At 49.6% G+C, this 27,067-nt stretch overlaps 1 protein-coding gene across 6 annotated transcripts; it reads right to left on the minus strand.

Annotated features, from left to right (window-relative positions):
• Positions 1 to 247: 247 nt before the first annotated feature.
• On the minus strand, positions 248 to 27,067 carry GNG12 (G protein subunit gamma 12). Of its 6 annotated transcripts, XM_055724985.1 has the most exons (6): positions 26,981 to 27,048; positions 23,326 to 23,452; positions 18,715 to 18,772; positions 17,988 to 18,085; positions 3,442 to 3,558; positions 248 to 2,395 (listed from the first exon to the last, which is right to left on the minus strand). In XM_055724985.1, exons 5-6 carry the CDS (start codon positions 3,535 to 3,537, stop codon positions 2,270 to 2,272), a joined length of 222 nt encoding a protein of 73 aa, XP_055580960.1. In that variant the 5' UTR covers positions 3,538 to 3,558; positions 17,988 to 18,085; positions 18,715 to 18,772; positions 23,326 to 23,452; positions 26,981 to 27,048; the 3' UTR covers positions 248 to 2,269. The 6 variants fall into 6 exon arrangements, with proteins under 6 accessions (XP_055580960.1, XP_055580959.1, XP_055580962.1 ...); XM_055724984.1 differs by lacking the exon at positions 23,326 to 23,452 and having other exon boundaries at positions 26,981 to 27,067; XM_055724987.1 differs by lacking the exon at positions 17,988 to 18,085.

Genomic DNA, 27,067 nt, shown 5'->3' on the forward strand with positions numbered 1-27,067 from the left:
TTAATCCTACGCCTCTGATCACTGATGCCATCACGGCCACCTACAATCAACTCTTTTGTTCTCTGGATGTGTATGCAAGCGTGAAATAGATGCTGGCATAAATCCTGCCCCAGCGCTGCAAGGAAAAAGTTGAAAAATACACTTAACTCTCAGCTGTGGGGCTGGGCCAGAGCCACAGCCATGGCATGCTTGATGTTGGCCTGACAAATGCCAGGGGGTTCGTAGGAAAGGAGTGATGGAGCGAGCCTGAGGAACATGCCAGAAGCTTTTTATTAGAAAGTACAGAGTTACAGGCCACTGTGGACACGGCGTGATGGGTGGGAATGATGGGAGGTGGCCACGCTCCAGCCCAGGGCAGTGTGCCAGCCAGGCCCCCCGGCCGCACCACCCCCAGACCCTGCTGCAGGCTTTACTTAAGGGCAGACAACAGGCAAAGGAAGCCAGACACAAACAGGGTATCTGCAGCTACACAGGTGAGGGTTTTTTTGAGGGCAGGGAGCTCTAACGAAATGAAAATGCAGATGGCTATAGGGACAAGAGATTAATGGGAGAACAATATTCAGGCAACAGCATGAGGTTATTTGCCCTCCCCGCGCCCCACGTACCTGCCTGCACACCTCTGAGCACAGCCGGAGTTCTCGGCAGTTAGTCTCCCGCACCCAAACTAAGTTATTTACTATTTTTAACAAGATGTGTTATAAAACGGTAGACACAAACACAGTAAAAAAAAATAAGTGTGGATCTACGTTATTGTTTTTTAAATTGTCACTAGAAAAATATTCTAATTATAAAAATAATTTGCATGTAAGCACAGAACAAGCGATACAATTTTGTCAGTCTTGTACGCTGATTTTTGAACTCTTTGTTAAAGAGGCTTGTTAAACAAATATATAATTTCTCAATATATGTATCAATCATGTGTATATAATTTAATATAGAAATGACCAATATGCAACAATTACAAGTGGTTAATAAATTCTGTAAATACCATTACAGAAATGCACTGTTGTGGCAGATGACAACTTCAACCTCTCAACCACTGGCTACAGAGAAACACATTTGTAGCCAGCTGAAGTCAGTATTATCTTCAATCCTGTCAAAGTTTTCCGTTAATATGCAATGTTTGTATAAATAGACTATTAAAGTTTTATATATATATACACACACACACACATAGAGACTTTATTACGTGTATATATAAAAATCACTTACTTGATGGAAAGCCCCCCCCAGTTATATCTGCATAACCACAATCTGAATATAATTTGGCATTTTTCCCCTTTAAAAATGCATTTTACAAAACAAACCAAAAAAAAACCCAAAAAACAAACAAACAAAAAAAAGAGCCAAATTCTGACTCCCTGCATAAAATATAACTGGGACTTCGAGTGACAGAACCATGCCTCCAGCTCGGCACGCAGCCAGGGCAGGACTAGCGTGCAGCCTTTGATTCTTTTGACAGGTTTGTGTTTGGGTTTTTTTTACAGTAACACCAATTTTTAATTCGAGAAGAATATGCAGAGAAACAGAATCAAAGCTGAAAATTCTGCTTTTTCAACTCCTCTTAAAAAGCAGGAAAATAAATCTGCAGATCTCCAATTCTTGACATTTTAGGTTTTACACTTAAAACCCCCTGTCAAGAGAAGGCAACGTCTTTACTTTTCTAAGGCTTGTAAGGCTGCAGGCATGGCTCCTTGGAGTTCACCAGCAGTTGCTACAATCATTTTTCAAGGTAGCTTTTGCTAGATAATGCACTTTTAAATGTGTCTGTGCAAAAACTCACGCTACCAACACAGGCACACATACCCGTCCCCGCATACATAATTTTTTAAAAAAAATAAACGTAAAACCAGTGATGTTCAATCGGGTTCCTACACCTTCACCTCTGCTCCATCAGCAAAGCTCAGGCAACTTTGGTCTTGTTTGTGTAACTTGAAAAGTGAAACTGGGACCCACTCCTGGAGCAAACAAGACCCCCGGCTCACCCTGCCCATCCCACCACAGGGACGGCAGTGCAGCGCTCGCAGGCTCGATGCCCAACACCCCATTCCCTCAGACAAGAAAGAAGTTAATTCTGTTTGAAACCTCGCTTCCTAATAAAGATAGGGAACAGAAGAAATGCTTTAGAAAGCTTAAGAAATCATTTATACGCTTGGTAAAAGAACAGCTGCTCTTACACAGTTAATAGCTGGTACCTTACAGGGTATTTGTTTACATGCCCACCGGTGGCTGGCTCTGCCCAGGGGGCTGCGGAGGAGCCGCCGCCCTCCTATAACAAAATGCAAGTCTTCTTGTCCTTGAAAGGGTTCTCAGAAGCAGGTATGCCCATTAGCAACGGATCTTTCTTGGCATGTTCTTCACAGTAGAGCATTAGGTCTGCTGATGCTTTTGACACCTGCAGAAGACAAGGGGGGAAATAAAAAATCCACCATAAAACGGTGTTTCCTATGGTAACATGCTCGAACGTGCCAAGAACTGCCGACTTGTACAAAGCTGTGTGGGATGGGAGGGCTGCTCGGAGATGAGCACATTCTCTGTGCGTGTCTCCTGGGACAGACACGCTGCCATGGGCTTGCTCCAGCTTTATCTGCAGGGAGCAGAAGAGGATGGAGCCCGGTGCTCTTCGGTTAGCGTGTGACACCAGGCAAAAGTACTGCCTGGCTCCTACACGGCTTCTACAGAAAACTAAAAATAAAGAGGAAGAGTTTCAAAATAACACAGTAGGTTTGTAACAAGGAACTTCTTGGCTGTGAGGTTGGGGACAGTACACAGAAATGTCCTAGCTGTCGTGGGAATGCCATGCAGGGTCCCTCCTCGCACCCCCCCACTCCCGAGGAAGGGCACCGCTGCTCGGTGCATCCGTGCGCTCGGTTTGCCGGCCTTCCAGAGGCGCTGGCAGCAAGTCAAAGAGCACAGCAAAGCCCGAGAAAGCAATATTACTAGTGTAGCCAATATCCTACCCCTGCTAGCTGGAAAAAAAGCTCAGCTTCTTTTCTTCCTTAAAGGAATCCAGTTTCCTCTACCTTCCTCCTCTTTTTTTTTTTTTTTTTTTTTTTAATTTATAATGTTCCTACACATTCACCTTCCTTGTAGATGCAGCATTCAGCCAGCCGAAGGATGGAACAAAAAAAAAATCACACAATATGCACAAAACTGGAAACACATACCTGCCTTCTGTTTCACACATTTGATTTGCACTTCCTATTTTGCTTTGGGTCCCCCTCAAGTCCATAAAGCCCCGAGCTACCTGGGGTACTGCTGGGAAGCGGCCACAAGAATTAGATTTACTCAGATTCGTTGGGATGAAATGTTGATTTCACATTTTGAGATGGGGAGAACACTGTACTGTGGGCACACACGCACACTCTGTGATTGCCCTACAGCTAGGAGGGGGGAAAAAGCAAGAAGAAACAGGAGGGGTGAAGAAGGATGCGCTCTCACCTTTATTCTTTCTATTGAGGCTTCTATTCTTAACTGCTGGACAGTCCTTCGGGCCTGAGCTATGTTGTTGGTCGTGCTCGCCGTTTTGCCAGACATTTTCAGCGAAGCAGTGAAGTTCTGTTTTGAAAGACACTGGGTTATTTTTCCAGAAGGTGGCAAAGCACAATAAACCGCTTTTACACAGAGGCAACTGTGACACGTTGAAAAAAAGTGGTTTTTTTTTGTTTTTGTTTTTGTTTTTTTTTTGTTATTGTTTCACCCAACAGGACCAGTCAGCTAGCTGAGAAGCAGCTCGGCAACCGACGCTCTGGAACTAAAACACTCTTGAGAAAAAAATGCACTGAGCTCCTGTGCATACTTCTGCTCCACTCTGCCCTGTGTTAACAGGTGATCAGGGTTTACAGCGGGCACCACGCGCCCACCCCTACGCCTGCCATTTGCAGAGGGGCTGGATGCAACGTGGGCAGTCTCTGCCCCAGCTGCTGCCCTGCGGCGGGACGGATCCTGCCCCAGGCGGGGCCGGGAGAGAGGAGAGCAGCTGCCGGAGCGCTGGGATGGAGGAGCATCCCCTCCTCTCCCTCACACAGGTGGAGGAGGACTGCATGGCCGGATCCTGCCCCCTCGCTGAGTCCACCACAGCCGGGAGGACGGGCACGGCCTCTCCACCTCCTTCAGCCAAGCTGCACGTCAGGGCTGCGGCAGCTTTACGACACGTCAGAGGAAAAGGAAAACAAGAAGGCAAAGTTCAGAGATGCGCTCCCAGCTGCTGGCTGCTCCCATGTGGCATCAAGCGGGGGTGGCAGAAAAAAACAAACAAGCTGCACTGGGACTTTTCTTCTCTGGGTAAGAAGGCAAAGCATCAATGCTGACGTGGGGCCGGCTCTTGGATGGTGCGCAGCAAGAAGGGAGGATGCTCTCCGCTGGTCTCAGCCGGCCGGTCCGGCAGCGGCCTGAGCACAGCCTTTGCAGCGTGACCCTCGTTTGCAGCTCTCTGCAGGATGCACGAGGGCAGCGCGTGCAGCTGGCACACAGGGGAGCCCAGCCCATGCCAGGATGCCACGTGCTCCCCTGCGGGTTGGACCAAGAAGACATACTCCCGAACCCACCAAAGGGCAAGGAGTGAACCAGGATCGGACGCGTGTGACTGTAGCCAGCGAAGGAAGACGTCCCGCACGCCAGCTCTGACTCGAGCCCAGGTCCAATAGGACAGGCAGCACCAGTAAGCAATTCAGGGTCAGTTTTGCTAGTGCTGGTACTGCTGCCCCTGAGCAGCTTTTCTGCAGACCCTCCGCAACAAGGACCCCAACGAGGTTCCTTTGTCACATCCACGAAGGTACGCTTAGTTGCAAGCTGTAAGTCAGCACTCCGCTGGCATTCATGCCACGTGGGATTTCGAGGTCCTAACCTCCTGGTAGTCCCAGAAAACCTCAGCTTCTTCAGCTGTACATAACACGCATGGCATGCTCAGGCCTGTCCTGGCTATTAGACCACAATGAGCTGTCCCTTCACCCGTGCCACACTGATGGCCACCTCATCCCATCTTGCAGCACCTTTCCTGCCACATGCTCCTGCCATCCCTGGCTGTTTCTCATCCCCTGTAGCCATTCAGCTGCTGTTGCTGGAAGGAAACCACCCATGCACGGAACAGAAGGAGCAGGGAAGGGTTGAGGATCATGCAGCACCGTGTTCAAAAGAATATCCCTACAGGCACTGCATCAGCAAAGAGCTTATCGCTGAATTATTTGGGTACCTAGGAGTTCAAGGAGCAGCTGGTTTAGAACAGCCCCAGCCTGTGAACCTGTCCTTTCTGTGCCAGTCCTTGCACACAACCTCTAGCAGGACCGTACACAAACCCTGCTGTTTGTTTTCCACAGATCCACGAGAATAATTGGCTCCGTGGCTTAAATAATTTACCGCATTACAAGGACTCAACTGCAATGTAGCTACATGTGACCTTTCCAAGCGCTGCGTACAGCATTTCCTTGTGGGCTTCAGGTTTCTCACGCCTCAGCCTGGGTAGCAGTGCTGTTTTTCCAGCCAGTGCTCATGCCTGCCCAGCTAGCTGGGACCAGCATTATTTTGTACCGAGTCCCCATTTCAGCACATGCCGTCATTTCTAGATTGCTCAGCAGGGCCCAGATTTTAAATTTTTTTTCCCTCCCTCTGCACAGAGCAGCCCTGGGTTTGAAGTTCACTCCCAGTACGCATCAGGCCACTACAGCCCGTGATGGTGAAGTGTTCCCACAGTAGGTGTGGGATGCCACAAAAGGCTGCCACACCCCCCCAGCTCTCCTGGGGCAGCAGTGCAAGCACCTGCAGAGCTTTCTGCTGGCTGGGAAGTGTGCGCAGCCCGCAGCGAGCATCCCCCATCCTGGCATCCTCAGCCTTTTCTGCTAGGAGTGATGCACCGACCCATGCTGCTGCAGCACTGAGTGTGCTCAGCTTTCTCTGCAGCCCTGCGATCTACCGGCGAGCAGTACTGCAAGCAGCATGCCAACCGGTATGTCACACTTTACAGCTCACGGCTGACTTTCGCTGCTCTTTGAGCATCCCAGCAGTAAACGCCAACCGAAGCAGCCTGCTGCCCTCCCAGCTACCCCTGCACCAGCAACAGCAAAGCCCAGCAAGAGCAGCATCAGGCTGCACGTGGCACGCGGCACTGCAGAGCAGAGCAAATGCCAGCAGCGAGCTGCAACAGGAGCAGCGCAGAGATGCTGCCACAGCTGCACGGTGTGGGGGGACCTTTCCTGCAACAGCTTTGGGCACAGTGATTGCCAAGCAGCAGGTAAGGCTGCTGCTCACGCGCGGGTCGGGGGACATTCACAACTGAGCACTAGGTATCACTAAAAACTTATTTCCTGCAACAAACATTAAGAACGTGCTCATGGATCTCTCCAATCTGCGTGAATCGGAGCTGCCGTGTTAACAGCCCCTATTAGCTCGCTGCCCTACTTTCCCCGTAACTCTGCATCCAGGAGGAAGAAAAGGATGGTGGCAGAAAGCATGAAACCCAGAACTAGTTTAAAGGCTGCACATGCTCCAAATGTCCAATTTCAGGGCAAATCACAGGAGGTCTTTTGTAATTTTAGAACCTTTAAACATGTGCCAGTTTAGAGATCACAGCTCCAAGCAAGTGCCCTGCAGCAGGCAAGGCACCAGCCGTTATCAGGGACACGCTGTGTCTGAAGCGTGTACCTTTCACTCCTCTACGTAATTTCCACTCAAGGTTTCTGCATGCAGCGACTAGGAGTAAAGCTGCAGCAAAGCAAAGGAAATTTCAGCAGAGTGGACGCCTGTGATGGGGGGCCAGGGAAGCCGAGCTGGCAGCACACACTGCCAGCTGACTCACCCTGAGCGCGCAGAACAGCTTGTAAAGCATGGTTGCTTCACCCCTGCAACAGCCAGGTCAGTAACCCGAGCCTTAGTTTGTGGCAGTCATCCACCGCGCCAGGTCCCCACAAGCCCCTTATTGGCCCAAAATTTCCCCCAAGTTCCTGCTGTGCTCCAGGGAGGTCACTTACAGACCAGGTTGCACGTGGTTCACTGCTTACCACCCATGGAAGGTAATTAACGCAAAATTAAAAGAAGCCAACAGGATTTTTGGTCTGCAAAGCAGCTCTCCCTCTATGGCACTGTCCTAACCGCAGACACAGGCACTCATCCTCACCTGGCACACACCGCCCTGCCACTCCACAGTGCCACGAAGGAAATGAGCCAGGACCACCCGCACAAAAGCGGCTTGCTCTCCAGCCCTGCAATCCCTCCTCCATCCCTCATTTAATCCATAAGCGGCGAGGCAGGAGGTGACAAATCCAAACCGTGACTCAGCACAGGGCAGCTGAGAGGCAGCCGTGACCGTGCAAGGCCAGGCAGTGCCCGGAGCACCAGGCGTGAGACCCCCACTCCTGGGAGCGCGCACTGGTTTTGCCAGACCCGGGCTGCCATCTCCCAGCGCCCTCAGCTTGCTTACTTGGCATGGCTGCGGGTATGGACTTCTGGGAGCGTTGTTTGCTCCTGGGAGGTGTGATGCCTTTGCATGCTTTGGTTGCAAGGAGGAGAGTTAACATGCACGGGAATCTGAAATACCCTCTGTAGCAACATCACAACACAAACTCTCAGTTACTAACCCAGTTCCACCATACTGCAGCCCAGTTATCGCTCACCAGGGAGCCGTCACATCCCACAGCAAGCACACAGTGTATGCGTCCTGAATTACTAGTATTTGTAGCACCCAAATATTAAAATGCATTCTGATGGCACATTTAGTCATTCAATCTGCAAATTACCCAAGAGGAGGAGGAGTGCTGGCTGACACAGCATAAACACCTTCTCCTGGAAACAGTCATAAATCTGTAAAGGTTTAATGTTCAGACATTTTGCTTTATTGCTGGGAAAGAGCAAGCTACTTGAGGCATGCTTCTCGTTGTAAGAGATGATAGGAGGTGTATGTTGAATGCATGTCATATTATTTGCAAAACACAAAGTGAAAACTCTCTGGAATTCAAGGCAAAGGCTGTGGTGCACTAACCACCTCTGACGTAAGCCCTGCAGTGCCGTGACTCAGACAAGATGGCCTCTTCCATTTCAAGTGACGGCCAACCGAACGAGCGGGGAGGCTTGGACCACAGCAGGCAACACAGCAACGCGCTCTGTGCTTCACCACAGGCACAAAAGCAGAATGTTATAGTATCAGGAGAATTACCTCACGTCCTGAGGGGCAGACCATCTTTTAGCCGACGTGAACTGGCAGGGTCAGGACCACGTCCAGGGCTTGGTGCCGCAGAGAGGGGGACACAATGGCTGCAGAGGACCCGTCATCTGCCCTGGCGCTGCCACAGGTCCTGCCTGTGGGGACCCCGACCTCTACAGCCACTCACTGGAGGCAGTGGGAAGGACCAAGCTCAGGCTCTCTGGGACTCTTGACAGCAGCACCCGAACCAGAACAAGCGTAAGCTCCACCAGTAAACCTGCCCCATGATTTTGTGATGCTGGTGCCAGGCGAAGGGAGCCAGGAGACCTGCACGTCTTGGCACACCGAGGCTGCCCGAAGAGCTGCTGCCTCGGATCCGATGGACAGCACAAGCAGGCTGCATGCTACAGCACCATGTGCTCATTTAAAACAGCATTTAGAAACACAACAGGAGTCTTTTGTTACTAGACTTTTGGGGCATTTAAGCTGATAATTTGAGGAATTTAATTCTTGAAATGCTAATTGCTAAGCTCTAGTTCCCAGAAAGGAAGTTTAAAAGGACACGGATTTGGTGGGTTTTGTTCAAGGCTTCCTGCCTTTGCTGGCGTGCCACCAGAAGTGGGCAGAGGGAGGGCTGCTCTGCTGCTGCTGCCCCCTTCCAACACACAAAAATAGCGCCTGGGCCCTGTTCTGCTCAAAGCCATTAATACCTTTGGGCCCAAGCTTTGAGACTCCTTCCCACTGAAAGCCACCGATTGCAACGGGAAACTACCGCACCGAGGGTTTTGCTGAATCCGGGTTTCATCACCTAATCCTGGTGCTCAATGAGGCCAAACGGCTGCAGAGCCCAAGTTAACTAATTTGTAAATGGTAACAGGATCATCCTCACAGGCAGTGCCTCCCCATGCCAGCACAGCCCTCGGGGCTACTTGCTGCTGTCTCCCACCCTGGCACCCATCTCGGGGTGGCAGACTGTGCTCCCCAGTAGGCTACGCCATGCCTACGTGCCCGAAGCAAGGCATGGCTCACCGAAAACACCAGCGACCCTTCCCCGGGCCCAAGAGAGGTGCTGATCCCATGTGGGAGGATGTTCTTGCTATTGGGGTTGTCATTTCTATAAAAAATCCTCCTGCCCCAGCAGCAGTTGAGGAAAAGGACCTTGCTACAGACAGACAGCAGGTCCACAGGCACCAGGTGGGAGACACGCAGATATAGAACAGCACTTGGCTACGTGGAACCGAAATGATAGAAGAGGAGTTTAAACAGAATTTCTCATGTTTAGGTAGTACTCTTAAGAAAAGATAATAGATATGAGACTACTGGCTACTTTGGGAAATTTACTCTGCAAAGAATACAGTGAGAAATCAGAAGACCCCACGTTTTGAGGGTTTTGATCAGAATAGACCCACAGCGCCAAAGCCCTGCGTTCACCCCACTCCCCCTGCCTCCTCACCAGCACCGGCGGGTACCTGGGGCCGAGGTGGCCAACTGACCTGTGCGCTGGCACAGCGAACCCAACAGCTTCGCTGCCATGTGGGTATTGCCCAGAAGGACCCACAGAAGATGGCCACAGCTGCAAAAGCTTCCTCATACCCAACAGGCTCACATGTTCATGAAAAATGAGACTTCAACCAAGAGCTTCCAACACGTGCTGTTAGAGCTGATAAATGCAGCTGCTGAATGTGATAATGAACTCTGCTGGTACATTGCAAACCGACTGCAAGTGCTTTAAAATAATAATTTCTGTGGTAACAAGGAGCTGTTTCACATGGACATGAAAGCATGGATCCACTGCAAACCGAGCCCAAACTCTCATTCCAGACTGCAGTTTTCACTTAGTATACTGAAAAACTACAGGGTGAAAAAACACGCCCAAACAACCCAAAGCAATTTATTTTTATCAAGTAATGCATGCAGTAAGATAGGTTCGTGGATTCATGGAGTTCTCCAGTTTTAGTATTTTCTTTTTATAAAAAGACCTAAGGTTAAAAACAGATACTGCAAAATTAAAAGACAAACTGTTCTGCTCTCATTTCACTGGGGCAAGCCTAGGCTGACTTTACTCAGCCTTCTCTTCCCCACCCGCAAGCCACAACCCCAAAACCCCTTTTACCACTGGAGAGGTTTGAGATTCTCTGGAGTCCCTTCCCATCCTACACAAATGACCTCATTAGGAAAGTTTCAGTGCTTATTTTCCCAGCTGGTTAGCTTTGTTAATAAATTAGATGTTTTAAAAAAACAACCATCCAAACCATAACATTTGAAAATTAAATTGCTGTGTTTCCTCATCTTCAAACAAACATAGGCAGCATTACTTTAATAGTCCTCTAAGATTACTAAATCTCTTCTACAGAGAGATTTACAAACAACTAGGTCATCACCCAATAATACTGTTTTCCCTCCGAGTTCCTGGCAACCTACCCTAATAACTAAACTGCTGCAGCCATCTCGAGATGCAGGATTTCTCATGGGGTACACTTGATTTCAGACAACAGCGAACTGCAGAAAACTCCGCAGATTTGTATCAGCGGCATATGCAGTCCTGCAGAACCTGGGGTTTCATGCCCTCGGAGCCCAGGGCAAGCTTTTCTGGGACAAGGACGTCTCCCAGGAGAATTAAGTCACTCTCTAAAGAAAAGACCACTTTGATGGGAAGGGCACCATTCCAGTTTCTAGGAAACAAGCCTTCATGCCCAGCTGGCAGCCCTGAGCCAAAAGCAGAGATACCCTGAGAGCCCAACTCGTCCCACCACTTTCCCCATCAGGATCTCTCCATACTCAGTCACAACTATTCATTCTCTATTAAACGGACCAAAACCCAAGTTCCAACAAGTTTTTCCATCCACCACCTAAGACAAAACACAGCTGGTGTGATTTCACACTGTTCTAGGCAGGAGGCAAGCTGGGGGTCCCCTGCCCGCTGCTGCAGGCACACGCAGTGAGTGACAATCTCTGTGCCTCGCCAAGGGATAAAGCTGAACGAGGGCTTGCCAGACCTGAGGTTGATGGTGACAGAGATTCCCTAGCCCCAGAGCAGCTGCGGGCACGGCTGCAACTCTCACTTGCCTGACTCACAACCTAAAAAGAGACAAAATAATCAGTCCCACCAACAGCCTTCTCTGGTCACTGTGCCCAAGGCAAAGCCTGTCTGCAGAAAGTGCTCTGAAAACATCAACAGCTACATAGATGATTCTATGATATTTTTCCAGCTGTGCCAGCTAGTATAATAACACAAGCAAGCTTTTGTGCCTGTGTTCCATGCTGGTGATCGAGGGGCTCACAGGTTTGTCTACCTTCTCCAGCTATGTCCCCCTACATGCCTGCATTTTGGACCCCCCAGCTGCAAGGCAATGGCTGCAGCACTGTGTTTCTTCTGTGAGCCGGGACGATCTATCTTGATTTTCAGTGCCAAGCACATCACGCAGCTTTGATTTTTCCCTTCTTAATACAAGAAGGCTGCAGCAGACAACAACAGTGAGACAGACAACTGGGAGAAGTTTCCATTGCAGTAGTCATTAACCCTGACAGAACCCCTTGGCTTGCTGCAGAGGGGACAGATGTCCAGCCCACAAACACGCTCATGGTCACCTTTTTCCCTGTTCATTCCCACCTGTGCTCAGTTTGAAAGCTGTCAGAAGCAAAAAGAATGATTATGGGAAAGGTGCTAATAACAACGGGAGGGAGCAAGACTGCCTGCCCTCTCCAGGTCCGGCAGACTTGCAGAGGCACACGCTGGGTGAGGGCTCTGTAATTAACAGCAGAGTCAACAAACCAATGGATCAAATATGCCAGTGGGAAGGCTTAGCTCATCCTTTGGGGAAAATACCTTTTTCCATGGAAAACCAAGGACTTAAGTTTGTTCAGAAGAGGAGGATGCTCACCAGCCGCACTTTGCTGGGGAAACACACGTGAAACTTCCACGCACTTTATGCAGGATTTTTTTCTTTCTTTCTTATAAATAACAACAGAAACACCTGCAACAGGTGGAGCTGCCCCTCTTCCCTAGAAAAACCCTATTTTTCAAGGCCTTGCCCTATTTCTTTCTGCAGGGTTTACGTAATGAGGTTAAAATACAGCAGGCGCTTGGAACAGCCGCGGTAGGTACGCAGCTAGGCATTAAACTTGAGCTCCAACTGGGATAATTAAACACCAATCTATCTTTTTTACTCTTTTAGATCCAGGACTTACAAGCCACCTGCTGAGTGAAATGTAATTAAATCACCACGGCTAAAGTACACCCAGGAATCACCCAGCAGCTCTGCCGTGAAGTTCCCCGTTTGCTCCAGTTATGTAAAGTCAGCTTATACGGCAGCTCGAAACCCCAGCTAGCAGTGGAACAAAGGTTCAGAAGAGTATCCTGTTACTGTTTCTTTGGAAGTAAACTAGCTTTTAAGTCAAATACCTCAAAACTGTAGATCAACAGAATGGATTGAAGAAAACACAGGACAATGACACTAACAACTATGGCAACTAGAAGCATACAAAACATACAGGGCTTTAATACGCCAACAGCCTCTGGTTTGCCAGGGCAACAGCCCACAGCTGGGGGTCAGTGTAAATCTAAAGTTACAGCTAATCTGCAAATGCAAGTTTCTAAGGCATCTCCTCTTCCCGAGCCAGAGAAGCTGTGCTGTGGGTGATAGGGGCCCTGTGCCGAGGCAGTGAGGTAGAAATGCCCTCTGTGCTCTGCCCTGGGCGCAGGAGCTGCAGGGAGGCGGTGGCACGACAGGGCTTCAAATTTGGCAAGGGAACACCGGGCAAAGGAGAACACGAGCAATTCCAAACCCAAGAGGGACCAGTGGCCTTCCTGGTGCTCCCTTATCCCCCCGCAGCATGCTGCCCAAGGGGATCCCTCCTTGCCCAGGGCATTGCACAGCACCCACCGCACATGGCCCTGCAGCAGCACCAGCCTTAGCTTGGGTGCCCCTGGCTGCACGCCCACAGGACAGAGGGCTGAGCACCCCAGGGAGCCACTGCTGCTCTCACACCCAGGGCTGAATTACTGCTGGGAGCTCCTCCAGCTCAGAAATGTTGGGATGCTGCTGCCCGCTTCTGCCTGCTAGAAACAACAGAAGCAAACATCACCACAGAAACTATTTTGCTTTTCTTAAAAACACAGGAATAGGGATAAAAGAAACAAACAAGCAGCCTGACAAGTTCAAGGCTGGGCTGCATCCAGCCCATGCCGAGCTGGGTATCGACGCTAACACTGGGCACGGCTGGTACCGTCTCTGCAGGATGGCGTGGCTGCCGGGGGAAGCACACACATCCCGAGGAGCTGCTCAGTGGTGCCAGCTGGCATTTGGGCAGCATTTCTTCCCCAAAACCAACCATAATATGGTACCATGGGAGCTCATGTTTAGTTTCAGTGATTCCGCAAGAAATGCTGCAAGTTTACAGTGGAACTGCCCCAGTCCTGCAACCTGCCCAGTCTTCGCTGAAAGAGTTTTAAGCTGCATCTGTTTCGCGTATCACTGCCAATAATAAAGATTCTGCCTGCGACTCCCCAGGGCTGCCTGCAAAACCATTTGGCAGTGAGCTTACTTGCCAGCACCAGTCTCCCTGGCACCCTTTCACTCCAGCCACCTTCAGCTGGGACTCTGCAAACCATTCGGTAATAACACCATCAAACCCCAAATCCAGTTGTCTCCTCTTACCTGCTTGCACTCTCCAGAGCTAGCAGGAATAAAAAGCCAGGACCTTATTCCTACTTCTGAAGTCAGCAGTTTTGCTTCTGAAAATACAGAGAGTAAATTTGTTGGGCAGGGAAGTGGAAATTTTATGGTTGCTTTTGCTCTGTAAAGCTCCTTGCCTCTCCTGAGGCTGAGCCTTGCCATTGCCCAGGGCACCGCTGGGACAGTACAGCAAGGAGCTCATCACCTGTTTCTCAGCAGGGTGATCCCCCAGCTAGGCAGAATTTTGCAGCTCCTCTGCCCCACGCAAAGACTTTGTCCCATTCCTGATGGTGAACAGACCCTCCTCTCCCCCCTCAGCACTTACCCAGCAGACCTTCAAACGTCTGCCCTGCACCACGCAGCCCAGCAGCGGTCTGCTCCAGGGGGAACAGGCGCTGCAGGAGGCAAATATCCCCTTCACCCCCCACCTGGTTAAGCAGGTCACGGTGCACAGGCTGGGGATGCTGGAAGGAGTGAGAAGGCAAGAGGAAGACAGGCTGCAAGCAGCGTGGGGAGGCACTGGCAGCTGCCGTCAAGGTTGGACCTCATGGAGAGTGGGGAAGAGGAGCTGCAATGGCCCTTGGAGAGTATTGCAAGGAGGGGGGCGATGCCGGAGCTATGCAGTGGGCTACGCACACCGCTGCTATGTGTGGCTGGCGCTGCAGCAGGGTGTGAGGTATTTCGGTGCAGGATTTCTTTGGGTTCCCCAGGCACTGCGAGTGCTTCTGCACGTGCCGCTTTCCCAGGCACTTGTGTGGGAGCGTGAAGGCTGCTGGCTGGTTGGGACTTGAATGTTGGTCGTTGGTTTTCCTACGGGGCCTGCTCAGGAGCAGGTTTGTTACGACTTGCAGAACCTAAAAACTCTCCGAGTCCAAGCCAAGAGGCCTGACGCTGGCATTAAAGGCTGTAGCTGAGTGCAGAAATAAACAACTCTATTCCAAGGGTGCATCATAGCGTAACCAGGTATGTCAGCACACAGAAACGCGGTTGCACGCAAGCGCCAAGAAGTCTCTGTAATTGTGGTATTTCATGGCCTTGATTTTTTAATGTGTAGGTCCCTGATGGGAGAACCTGTTGGATGAATCTCAAAGCGCCTGGCACCACCCTAAGCCAAACTGCTGTCCTCTGCGCTGGAGCAGGCCTGGAGGGGAATGCTGTTTGCTGTGCAGCATTTAGAGCTCCAGCGAATGCCAACACGTGCTGCCCCCTGATCCTGCATGCCCCCGCACACAGCAGCACCTTTCCACAGCTGCCTGGTGAAGGGGATGCCAGCTCCCATGGCTGGCCGGGCAACTGTGCTCTCCTCTTCCTGCTGAGGTCAAGCAACCCGGTGTAGGGATGCGGCTGAGGACCCCCAGGCCCCTTCCCCAATGGCATCTTCTCTCCACTGTGCAGTAGGACTGGGCACAAGCCTTTTGCTGCTGCCCAGTCCCTGCAAGGGAACCCGCACGGAGGGTGGGAGAGGTACAGGGTCCCTGACGGCATGTGGGAGGAAAGGCTCGTCCAGGGGACGCCTCTGCCCACCTGAAACCCAAATTGCCCTCAGGGGTGCTTCTTCTTAACCAGCATATAGAGTTGAGGGGCATGAAGGACGTGCCTCGCGTTGGCAGGACAGGCAGCAGGCCCAAGGATTTTATAAAGGACTTGGGAAACCAGGATGCATATCGAGCGTGCAAAAAGACTGGAAGGGTCATTGTGGAGGAAGCACAGGGTGAGCAGCCCTCACCTGCCACTCCTGCCACGCACGGCCCAGCACAGGCCAAGTCCTGCACACGCATCTCCGCAGCACCTCTCTGGGAGCGCTCTTTATCACATCCACACCTTCAAAGTAAATACTACAAAAGTTATCCATGCTCATCTTCCAGAAACGGGGACCCACTGTCCTAGATGAAACCCTAATTAGAGAGCACTGGAACAAGGAGGGCACGTTCAACACTCCTCCTGCTCCAACCGGTTGCTCTGCTCTGAGAAGGAAACATTATCTCCAGCAAAACAGCCCCTTCCCAGCTCACCCACCTCTCGCGCCTGCGCGGGGTGATCCCATCATTGCAAAGCTGCACCCCAGCCAGCACCTTGCTCTGGTTATGCAGCCAGCCTAGTTTTTCCAGCGGTGGGTGCAGCCAAAGGGAAAGCCTGCGGCGACTGGCAGGGCTCTTGCCGCCCCGGCCCCACTACGGGGCCGTGCTGACACCCAGTGGAAACCACAGTGAGACGCCCGGCTGAGGGATATTTTCCTGCTGCTATGCTACTAAATAGAACGGAAAATAAAACCTGGTTAACAGGAAAACATCGGAGCCCTGCCCTCAGCAAGAAAACAGGATTCAGTGATAAAAAGAAACGGGGATTAAAGATGCTTTCTGGTAATCTCTCTTTATGACACCTATACCACGTGCGACAAAAGGAGAGACAACGTTGTGCGATTCACCAGAGTTTACAGGGAGGAGGAGGACTCAGAGACACTCATGCACCTTGCAGTTCCAAACACAGTACCCATGATGCAAACTCCCCAGGGAAAATGGCAACGGTGACTGCTCACAACCTCGCTGCTGGCTCTGGGGGTACCATGGGGGGCTGCAAGCAGCCCTCCCCCTGCACAGCCCCAGCCAAGGCCCAAATAGCTCTCAGCAGCTGCGGTGCCTGCGCGAGCTGCCTTCACAGGGGACCAGCAGCCAGGGAAGGTTTCTGCTCCTGCCTCTGCAGCTACTGCGAACCAAACCGCCAGTAGCAGCGGTGACAGTGATAGCTAGCTGGTTCCTGGCAGGCGAGAAGGACTTGATTTTTAAATAGTTATCAGGCAAGATTTACAATCGCAGCACAAATATTTTATACACGCTAGAAAAAGTTTGGGTTTGGTTAAAAGAAAACAAGATCCTCCCCAAACAAAAACAACCACTTTGCGTATTCAAGGATCACGCTATTACAGTGCACACAGAAAAGCTAAAACATCTGGCAGCTGCAGTACTTGCCCACGGTGTTTTCGGGGAAGGACACGGATGCTTTGGGATGCATGCCCTACACAGCACCGCAGCTGAAGGGAGCAGGGAAACTCAGATGCCCCAAAAGACCCAACTTCTGTTTTCCTGGGGCACAGAAGCTTCCATTTTGTGCAGTCACTTGCCCTTTTATACAGTCCGCACAAGTACAGATCTCACGTGTGATGTGAGCTTGAAGCAAATGCAGGGACAAGGTTTTACACCTCAAGAGGTATAAGAGCGAGCTGAAAGCGGGGGACAGGCACGCCTCAGCTCTGTTCGGTCCATGCGCCCCTTGTTTGGATTATGGTATACATTAGCAGATTTCAAAACTACTTTTACAGCAGAAAAGATACAGCAATGACAAACTCCCCTTCCACCCACCGCTCTCGGAGGAGGTGCAGTAATTAGGGCTAAGTTAGCGATGGGAAGTCTGGGCATGCCGATACACCTGCTTTCCCCAGAGACGAGCATCTCATTGGCGCACACGAAAAATAAAAGCTCCTTAAAGCACGGAATGCCGATTCATCATGTTTGCCTCTTCAGAGAATTTACACTTGAGAATATTTAGAGATTTTACAGTCAAGATCTTTTTCTAAATTATAAACAATGTTGCCAGTGTCTTAATTAGTCTTTCTAAAATGCATAAAATCCAAAATAATGTGAAATGAAAGAAAACAGACAATCCCAAGATATTCAGTTGGATTTAGTGATCTGGGTATTGAATTAAGGATGCGTTCCTTCATGACCTTCATTTCACAAATTATGCCAGCCCCATCCTGCTGATCAAAACGGAGCTACAGCTACATTTGATTTTCAAAGTCAGCTTACATACATATGATTCTGTCAAACCCAATTTACTTGTTGGGAAACGAGTAGTGGAAAAACCCGCTTCTATTTTCCTCTGCATTTTTTTGTGACTTAAGTTTTTATATCTTTAGGACAAATGAAAGCCGTGAGAACTGACTTCTAGATCAAGGTTACCTCGAAAAACTTCTGAGCAGTATTATTCTGAAGACATTAGCCTGAAGTCATTAGAAAAGACAACCTGCGCTCTCTAACAAACTGCAGTGCAGTTTCTCCACAGAAGGTACCTGTTTCTCCCTGCAGGGCACTACCCAGCTAACTCACACCAGGTAAGACATACACAAACTACAATGAGACATTTGCAAAGAGACTTTTAGTTGTACCAAAATCAGTTCATCTTACAGCATGTAAAGCAGGAGCGGTCGTGATTAAATCACCAGACTGGGAGTCACGAGATCCAGCTTGGCCTCAGGTTACGTGACCTTCAGCAAATTCTTAGTCTGAAAGAGAGATAAAGCAGAGGATGCTGGCAGGAGCTGCTCTGTGAGGAGCTCCATGGTTCTCAGCTCAAAGCCACCGAAAGGGTGCGAAGCATTTCACAAGCTTCTTGGCTATACGAATTTATCAAAGTACCTATTTTAAGAACAGGGTGAATATAGGAATCATCTGCATTCTGAGATGGTCAAACAATATACACTTAACACAGCAAACAGGGAAATTATGAGGACTTGCACGCTTGCCCCTTGCTAACTGGTGGAGTAAACAAGGAAAAGCCTAACCGCCACGGTAGAAGCAGCCCATGCAAAATAGCATTTCTGCTCCCTAATATTAAACGTGAGTGCAGTCAGGCAATTAAGAACGGAGGTGACTGACTGTCAGCAACCCCTGTTGCTAATGCCTTAGAGCAGAGAGCTGCCAGCGCTGTACCAAGCCACAAGCACAGAGCCTGCCCGGCTGCCATGCCTGCCACAGAGCCGGTGCCAGCCTTGTGGCCTCTCCTCCATAAGGCTGCCATGCATTTTCTATTTGTTCTACTCCAGAATAAAACTACATCACTGTGGTTTCGGACTTGTCACGCTGCTTCATATTTTGCATGAAAGAAAGGAATAAGCATGTACGGGAAACTCACCTACACAGGCAGTCTCGCTACCTGTCCAGCTTGCTTTGATTTTATCGGTGTAATGGTCCTGGAACAGAGCAAAATAAAAATTTTCAGTGCTTCATAGTGCAAGAAAGTCAAAGCTAAGAGGGGTTAGCACTTAGGGTTTAATTCTAGTCACGAAGATCACAGTATTTTGAGACTGGACTCACTGAAAAGTCTACCTCAAACCTGTCTTACGGCCAGCTCTCCTACTTCCCTTCCCGAGGACACAGCCATGGGCAGCCAATTTCCCCAGCCACCTCCCAAATGTGAATGAAGTCAGTAAGTTTTCACACCTTTCTTGTGCTGCCTTCTCACTGCTGCTACGGCTCCTCCTGAAGCCCACGCTCCTGGGCAGAGGTCCCACCCTGAGCCACAGCACACGAGGTTTAGAAGCAGCTGTTACAGAAAAGCTACTGGCTTTAACATGAGTTAAACTACCCAGGATAAAACCCTGACCCCGTTTATATTAAGTGCCAGTGTAGCCGGTGCTGAGCGCATGCACTACTTTGCCCTCTGTAGACCTCTCTGGGATGGAAGCCTCCATTGATATGTTCTGCCAGCTGGACTTAAACAAGAGGAGAAACAAACTCAAGAGCCCACATTTCCTACAGAGGCCTTCACACACCCATAAAAAAAACCTCGGAATCTTATCAATCCTAAAAAGTACAAGTTCCTGCACCAGATACGGTTCACTGTTGCAAGACTGACAAACCCAGTGCACACTATATCTAATACCTTTCTTCAATTTTCATTGTATAAACCACTGATTTTAAACTGAAATTATATGACAATGACAATTCAATGAGGGCAACAATTTTTGAAGAGTGTTGGTCATGAATGACAGTAGAACTGGGCACCTGATATGTAACCCTGCATCACCAAGAACAGAAACCAGCAACTGGAGAACACCTCAAAGATCACAAGGGTTTATTTGTTTAAAAACATCTATCTACAATACAAACACAAACCAAGTTGGGTGCCTTGATGCTATGGGTAAAAGAGAAGGTGACAAAAAAAAAATAAAGCGACATGCCTTCTGCAATAACTAGAGGGGGGGTTTCATTTACAAGTAAAGATGTCTTTATTCGCATTGCTTTGCTGCTGCGTGAAGTCTTAAGGGCATGCACGTTCAGTGCCACACACACACGTGTACAAATATACATGTCAAGTTCTAAAACCAGCAAATAACCATCTAACATTGACTGGCAATTGCTACGCTAACGCACGTTTATATACTTTTGTATTCCTGTAGAGACACCCACTGTCAAGTACAGTGCAAAACACAGATTATATGCACCAGGCACTTACTAAACTGGAAAAGCAGCTGAGGCACAGATAACTCATTAACTAAGGACACAGCAGAATCCAGGACTGCCACTGACACTTTTTGGAAGAAAAACAACCGCCATTTGCCAACAGAGATCTGGCACAGAGCCCTGGCGCTGCTCAGTAACCGGCCGAATAACGCAATTAGCTACGAGATTTACCAGCCCCGGTATGCACGAAATGTAGAGCCAATTCCCGGCATGCTAAACCCAGAGCGATGCACAGGGGCAAAGCAATGGCAACGACCACCAGCAGGGAGAGGGCAGGGGCGGGTGGCCGCTTGGGCAGGCACACCGTGGCACAGACTGACCACGACTGGCTTTGGCAGAGGGGCTGGGCTAGCACGCAGCCCCCAGCCTTCACCAGGCAGCAACAACGGGGGCAGAGAAGCCACAGCAATTCAGTTCCCTCATTCCCAGAAAAAACAGGGGAAGAAAAAGCACTGAAAGTTCCCAAGGGACGGTCCTTAGCAAGGCAGAGAGGTACTGGCAGCACAGACAGCATCCCCTTTATAAATCACATGGCACTTCCCGTGTTGGAAACGGCGTCAACATTTTAATAGCTGCTGTTAAAAGTCATTCCGTGGAGTAGGAAAATAAATTGCCTTCAAAAAGAGACTGCCTCGTCGCAGCCAGTCCTTGTTGTTCCAGTGCCAAGCTTGTGCTTTTGACACACAGCAAGGAAACAAAAAATAAGTGCAACACATAACCCTCCTTTACATACATGTGACGGCTGCATAAAATACAAGTTTTAACAGAATAGCTTCTGCTTTACTTACCTGTGCAAGTTCTCACTCCAGTCACACACCCTGAAAATTGTTAAGGGAAAGTAAGAAAATTTTTTATCTACTGACTTCTGCTTCCTGATGGAGATCAAAATACATAGTCAAAAGAATCTTTAATGCACCTAAAAAATAAATATGGCTCATTGGGGCCAATTTCCTCCCTAGAGCCATAAAGCCTCAATATTCCTGCCTAATCAAAGCTCCTATCAAATTAGTCATAAACCCCCACAAACCCAACATTACTAGCATAGTTTGAGGCCAGTGTAATGCACCCCCTCCAAAACCTTCCTGTAAGACATGCTGCATAGTCAGAGCGTAAGCATTCAGAGGTCAGGCCATCCTTGGGAAGGAATAAATCAGGGAAGGACACGTGGGAGAGAGAAGTGAGGAAATGCCGCTGCCAGACGCGTCCCAGACCCTCTGGCCAAGGACAGCAGCGTGAGCCCGGATCCTCCTGTGCTGCAGGCCCCAGCAGCCAGCTCCAGCTGGAGCATCCCTGCTTTGCAGGACAAATCCCTTGCAAGTTTGACAGTAACATAAACCAGATTCAGCTGGGAAGAAGACGCTCCATCTCCCAAAACTGCCAGTGGTACTTTCTGCTTATCCCAGCTCCAAGCTTACACCAAAAAGCTTGAATATTTTTTTTTTTTGGCTCAACTGAAAACACAGCTGAAAAGGTATTTTGGGATCTGCTCAAACTTACCCAAAGCAATGACTGACAAAACAGAGTTTTGAGCACTTTACTTACAACAGCACCAACTTTTACATTTTTAGGGCAGCAACCCTGATAGTTTAACACACACCCCAGACAGCTGTGAAAAGCAACAGGAGAACGTAACATCTTTTATACCATACCCTATAGCAAAGAGGAAGATGATGCAGGAAAACAAAAGTTTGGCTGAAAGATTATGGCTTTTCATTAAGAAAAATAACTAGCTCTTTCCACTTAATCTCATTTCTGAGACTTCTTGTTGCACTTGCTTAACTTCCTCCTCCTCCGCACAGACCCTTTTCCTGGCGAATGAAGCTGGCGATGCTTTCGGAATTATTTTGGTTCAGAAACAAAAGCCTCTCGGGCTTCTGTAGAACTGCTACACAACTGCAAATTCATATTTCATGCTGGTTTATGTTCACCTCTAGTATTTCCTACAACAGCGTAGCTTTCCAGGGAGGATAACTTCTTGCCAGCTGTGCTGGTGGTGTTTAGTAAGGACAACTGAAGAGCGGAATCAACAAGGGAGAGGAAAATCATCAGTGAAAGATTTTGAAAACACACGAGAAGCTGCACCACACTACAGCACAGGATCCTTCATGAGAACTTTCTTTTTCTAATGCAAACTACAACGAACCACCCTGGGACAGAATTTCTTGCACTACACTGTGACAAGAAATAACGTAATTACCTATGGTATTTGCTCGATTTTACTTTTAAAAACAGAAAGGAAATTTTCTTCTGGAAATACTTTGGCTATTCATCGAGATGATTAATGACATGGCAAAGAACCTTTTTTTCTTTTCTTAACTGCAAAGGTATACACAGATACATCAAGCACCTCAGAACCACACACTGTACCAGATGCAGAGATAATTTAAGCCCAAAGACCTAACAACAGAGGACAGAAATCTAAACATAACCAATTAGGGACAGACAGCTCAGGAAAGGCCTTTCTGGAGACAAACTTCCTACATTACAACCAATTTTAAATTAAAACTTACAATTTATAAGCAATCAGAATATGCCTGTTTCTGCCTTCTCTGCAAGGCCACCCTTATACCCTTCCATCACTGCCAAGTCCAACTTCCCAACCCTTCCCATGGTGACTCCTGCTCCACAAACCAGACCCACAGCACTAGCTTTCATGGCCACGACAGTTTTTCCTGGTTCTCAGCCCATTTTTCCCTTTGCAGCGATACCCACTGGTCCCTCGTGAGAACACCGCACACCTTTCCTTACGCTTCCCCAGCACGACCAAAGGAGGCTGCACAGCGGCGAGGGCAGCACTGCATCCCACAGCATCATCAGAACCTGCGAGGGAGGGTTGGTTGTTTTTTTCTCTCCTAGCACCACAAAACCTCTCTTCCCCATGGCTAATCCTACATCCCCACTACAAATAACAGAGCCACCCACTCCCACGTGCATTTAATGTCAGCTTTTGAATTGCCCAGTTCTTGCCCCAGCAAGGGAAAGAAGCGATTCCGAGTATCAGCATCTACCCGGGAGAGCTTTCGCACAAAGATTACTATAATTGCGCAAAGATAACTATCATTTAGAGAGTAAGAGCAGGCGAAACCTCCTCTGTGTGCTTCAACTGCCTCTGCACAAGGAGAGGTTACGAACAGGGAAGGGATGATTCAACAGAGCACCGCTGGCATCAGCCTGTGCAGCTGCCAGCGCAGCCCGGGCCGGGGAACCGGGCTGCCCCATCCCACAGATCAGCTTTCCCGCCTGGAGCCGCTCGGGAGAGCTGGCATCAGAGGATCGTTACCTGCACAGCAAGTGAGGGCTCTGAGCAGATGCTGCGTGTTGGAGCAGAGGCACAGCAGAGGGATGCAGTAAGGCTCGGGTCACATATACCTCCAAAACAAATTGTGCCAAAAAGTAACAGCAGGTTTCTATAGACACAGGAGAAGGGACAGGAAGAAAAATGGTGTAAATAAATGGAAGAGTAAGCCTAGTGCCTGCTTCAAGTTGAGCTGACTGTTTAAACAAGAAGGAGACAACCCAAAGCTAATACATGAGCCCTGGGCGAGTCCACGTGAGCCAACAGGGGCTACCACCCCTCGGGCGGAGGCTCGGGATCCACAGCATCCCAGGGGCCGCATCCTGCAGTCATTAGCTGCTTCAATACAAATAATCCTCACAACAGAGTTTTGTTTTGTTTCGGTTTGGTTTTCACTCTTAACTCCATCACATGCCAAGACACTGATACAGATACAGGAAGCTGAACATAAACACATTGACTGCTTTACCAAATATTCAAAGGAACACAACTAAAAATATACAGTCAGTGGCATCCTCAAGCATCTCAGAGCTATGAACCGCCCACACCCACGCAGGCTACACTGCCCAGGGGTCCCCAGAAACTAAGAGGCTCACAGGCACAGGGTACACTGTACCCCAGCTCCCAGTTTTAAGGACCTCCTCCCCTCCACGGACACCCGGCTGGAAGGAGGCTGAGCTGCTCCACAGTAACGGGTGCTATGTTGTGCTGCATGGGAATGCTGGATCCCTCCAAGCTGTGTGCCCCTCTGGGAGACAGACGTACCCCCATTGTGCTCCCACCTCCCCTGGGTAACCCCACCACTCCCCTCACCTTCCCGCTTCTGTCTACCTCAGAAAACGCCACGGAGAATCCTAGTGTAACTCAGCCACTGTGAGGAATTTTGTCACTACCTCTGCTCTTTCTCCTACTTCTCATGAATCCTTTTACAAAACAGCGTGAAAACTTTTTGCTCACGTCATTAATATTGTCTCTCCTCCCTCCCTTCTACATTCCTCTATTTGCTGCCGAGAGAAGAAAAGATGCCATTTCAGAAGAGACCACAATGTTGAATACAAGATGAACGTTCAGGTTCAAGAAAACTGAGGTCTAGTTGTGTAACATTGCAAAATTCAGAAGAGAGCTGCACAACTCCAGCAGTGATTAATGTGGAGCAAATCCCGAGAGTCATCGAACATCTGCAACTTCAATTTCCCAAGAAATGGCCAGTCCACAACTACTTCCAAGATCTGGGGAACTTGCTTTCTGCTCCAATTAAAGCTAATGAAAGTTTCACTACCGATTCCCACCTCCATGCAACAAGAGCATTTCTGTGCTAAAGCATGAGACCCGCAAGCCCTACCCATTCCCGCAGCTTTTGCAAGTGCAGATGAATTTGCAGCAATACAATCCTCCCAGGAATACATAGCTTGGCCAAGGTCGCAGCGGTGTTTCCCATGCTAACTATAAGCTGCTTGGAAAGTACTCCTCTCCGTCCCCACGAAGCCAGTTCCTGTGGTAATCTCTGCTCTGGCAGAGGGGACAAAGTAAGAGGGCTGAGGGTAAGGATTTATTGGGCTGTACCATGAATTTCTGGAGCAATTTGAATTTGCTTTTGCAACAGAGCCTCATCAAAGCATGATGCATCAGAGTTTGGGAAGCTGAGCCCAGGAAGGAAGCACGTTCCCACCCTGCAGAGCTGTCATGTTTAGCATCTCCCAAAACAAAACTCACCATTTCAGCATCACTTGAAGGGACTGCGGAGCCATCATCGTGTTACTGTGCATCTCAGACCTCACTCTAGAGAACTTCTTTTGAATCTGGCTCAAATATCCCAAGTCTTTTAAGGAACAGAGCCCAGGAAATGAAGAATCTTCAGTATTCATTAAAAACGTTATTAAATAGCCAAAGAGACGGATCTTTGAAGCAAAAGAAGTACCTGAAACCTACAGCCCAACTCAATATTTGCCTTTAAGTATAATGCCAGCAAGAGATCAGAGATGCTGGCAGTGGTTCTGACAGCGATGACTGCTGTTTGGGAGCCCTCAGAAACATCTCCAAATAGCAGGAGAGCGTAGTTTTTAAAGGAAGGTGGTCCCGTCAGCTGGGTGGTTACGAAAGTGAGCTCGACCGAAGCACTGGACTCCATCCATTGTTCAACTCCAGGATTTATTTGCCGCTTTAATGCTTGATTAAAGATATCCTGAATGACTACAATACATTCAACGCAAGGATGAAATACAGGATTGAGAAGTCATTAACTGCATACTAATCCCTCAATCTCATTTAGTGGTACTGGAGTAGCATAAAATGCAACTGCTATCCAGTACTTGCTATTTACTCACAGAATTTTATTACTAAACTGATTTACAACCAAGGCAAATGCAAACAAGTAACTTGTCACTGAAGCTATTAGCCCTAAGTCAATAAAAATGCCGGCTAACAACCTGACAAATTGCTGTGAATTCAATTTGATATGCCATACTAATCAAGCTGGTTCCTGATCGTCAGAACTAATGAGGCCCAGCTTCCTACGTTTTCAGCTGGGCTTCCCAAGCCCTCCCCTGCATCGCAGTAACTCTGATGTCTGTCTCCATCGCGTTCACTGTGACAAATCCCCCCTGCAAGCTCGAAGCCACACACCAACACGGGTCTTGCTGCCCTTCCTCCAGCAGTGATGAGGCCACAGTGTCCCCCAAACACCTGCGGTGGGGCCAGTGCTAGCGAGGGGGGAAGGAGACGGATGGGCTGGGACAGGCATCAGCCCCGTGTGGGTGCCCCCTCCCAACAGCACCAGGCTAAACCCACCATCTACACTTCAAATACCCTTTTTGCTCCCCCCACAAATGAAGAATTTGAGCTTGGAAGGCAGTATTGCGATTTAAGTTACTGAAGTAAACTTATTACTGCAACAGGGTGTGTAATCTCAGTATCAGCACGAAACCTCCTTGAATAATGACGCTTACCACTAATTAAACTCCTTCCCACACTAATCCCACAACTCCTCACACATGGGAAACTTCCTCTGTTAAGTGGAGCGCCGCGACCCCAGGGGGGGCGAGGGGAGCCCACCATCCCACAGGTGGGAAAATCAAAACAAATACAGCATAAATGATTTATCCAAAGGCTGGGGCTGCCCCTCTGCAGTCCCCTACTCCCAGCCCTGCGCATCCAGCGCTGCCATAGGGAAGGTCTGGACGGAGGGAAGGCCTGGACGGAGGGAAGGCCACGTGCTGCCGCACAGAGCCTGACTCCAAGGGAAAGGCCTATTTTTATTTTTTTTTTTTTACATAATTGACCAGATCTCATCCCTTTCAGGAGCCACACGCAACTTGTTGAACCATATCAAAGCAGCTCCGGGCTGCGTGCAGACTCTCGCCGGGGCTGCTCCTCAGGCGAGCTGGAGAAGGTGCAAAACAAACACCCCACCAGAGCCCAAACCACCCCCAAACCCACCCGGGGCCCACCCGGGCCCAGCCCTCCCGCCGGGCCCGGCCCCGCCCGCGGCCCACCCAGGGGGCCCCGCCGGGGCCTCCCGCTGCCCCACCACGGCCCCGCAACGTGCCCCGACCTGCGGAGACCGAGACCCACCACCGAGCCCCTTCCCCACCGCCACAGCCCCCCGGCCGGTGCTTCTTCCCCGCTCAGGCCCGGTACTCACCGCCCGCCACCCGTCTCCACAGGCGACCGGAGAGAGCGGCCTGGCCCCGCCCACCGCCCGCGCTCGACCCGCCCACTCCCTCCAGGC

Source organism: Falco cherrug, chromosome 12, assembly GCF_023634085.1.
Source record: "Falco cherrug isolate bFalChe1 chromosome 12, bFalChe1.pri, whole genome shotgun sequence".
Lineage (NCBI taxonomy): Eukaryota > Metazoa > Chordata > Aves > Falconiformes > Falconidae > Falco > Falco cherrug.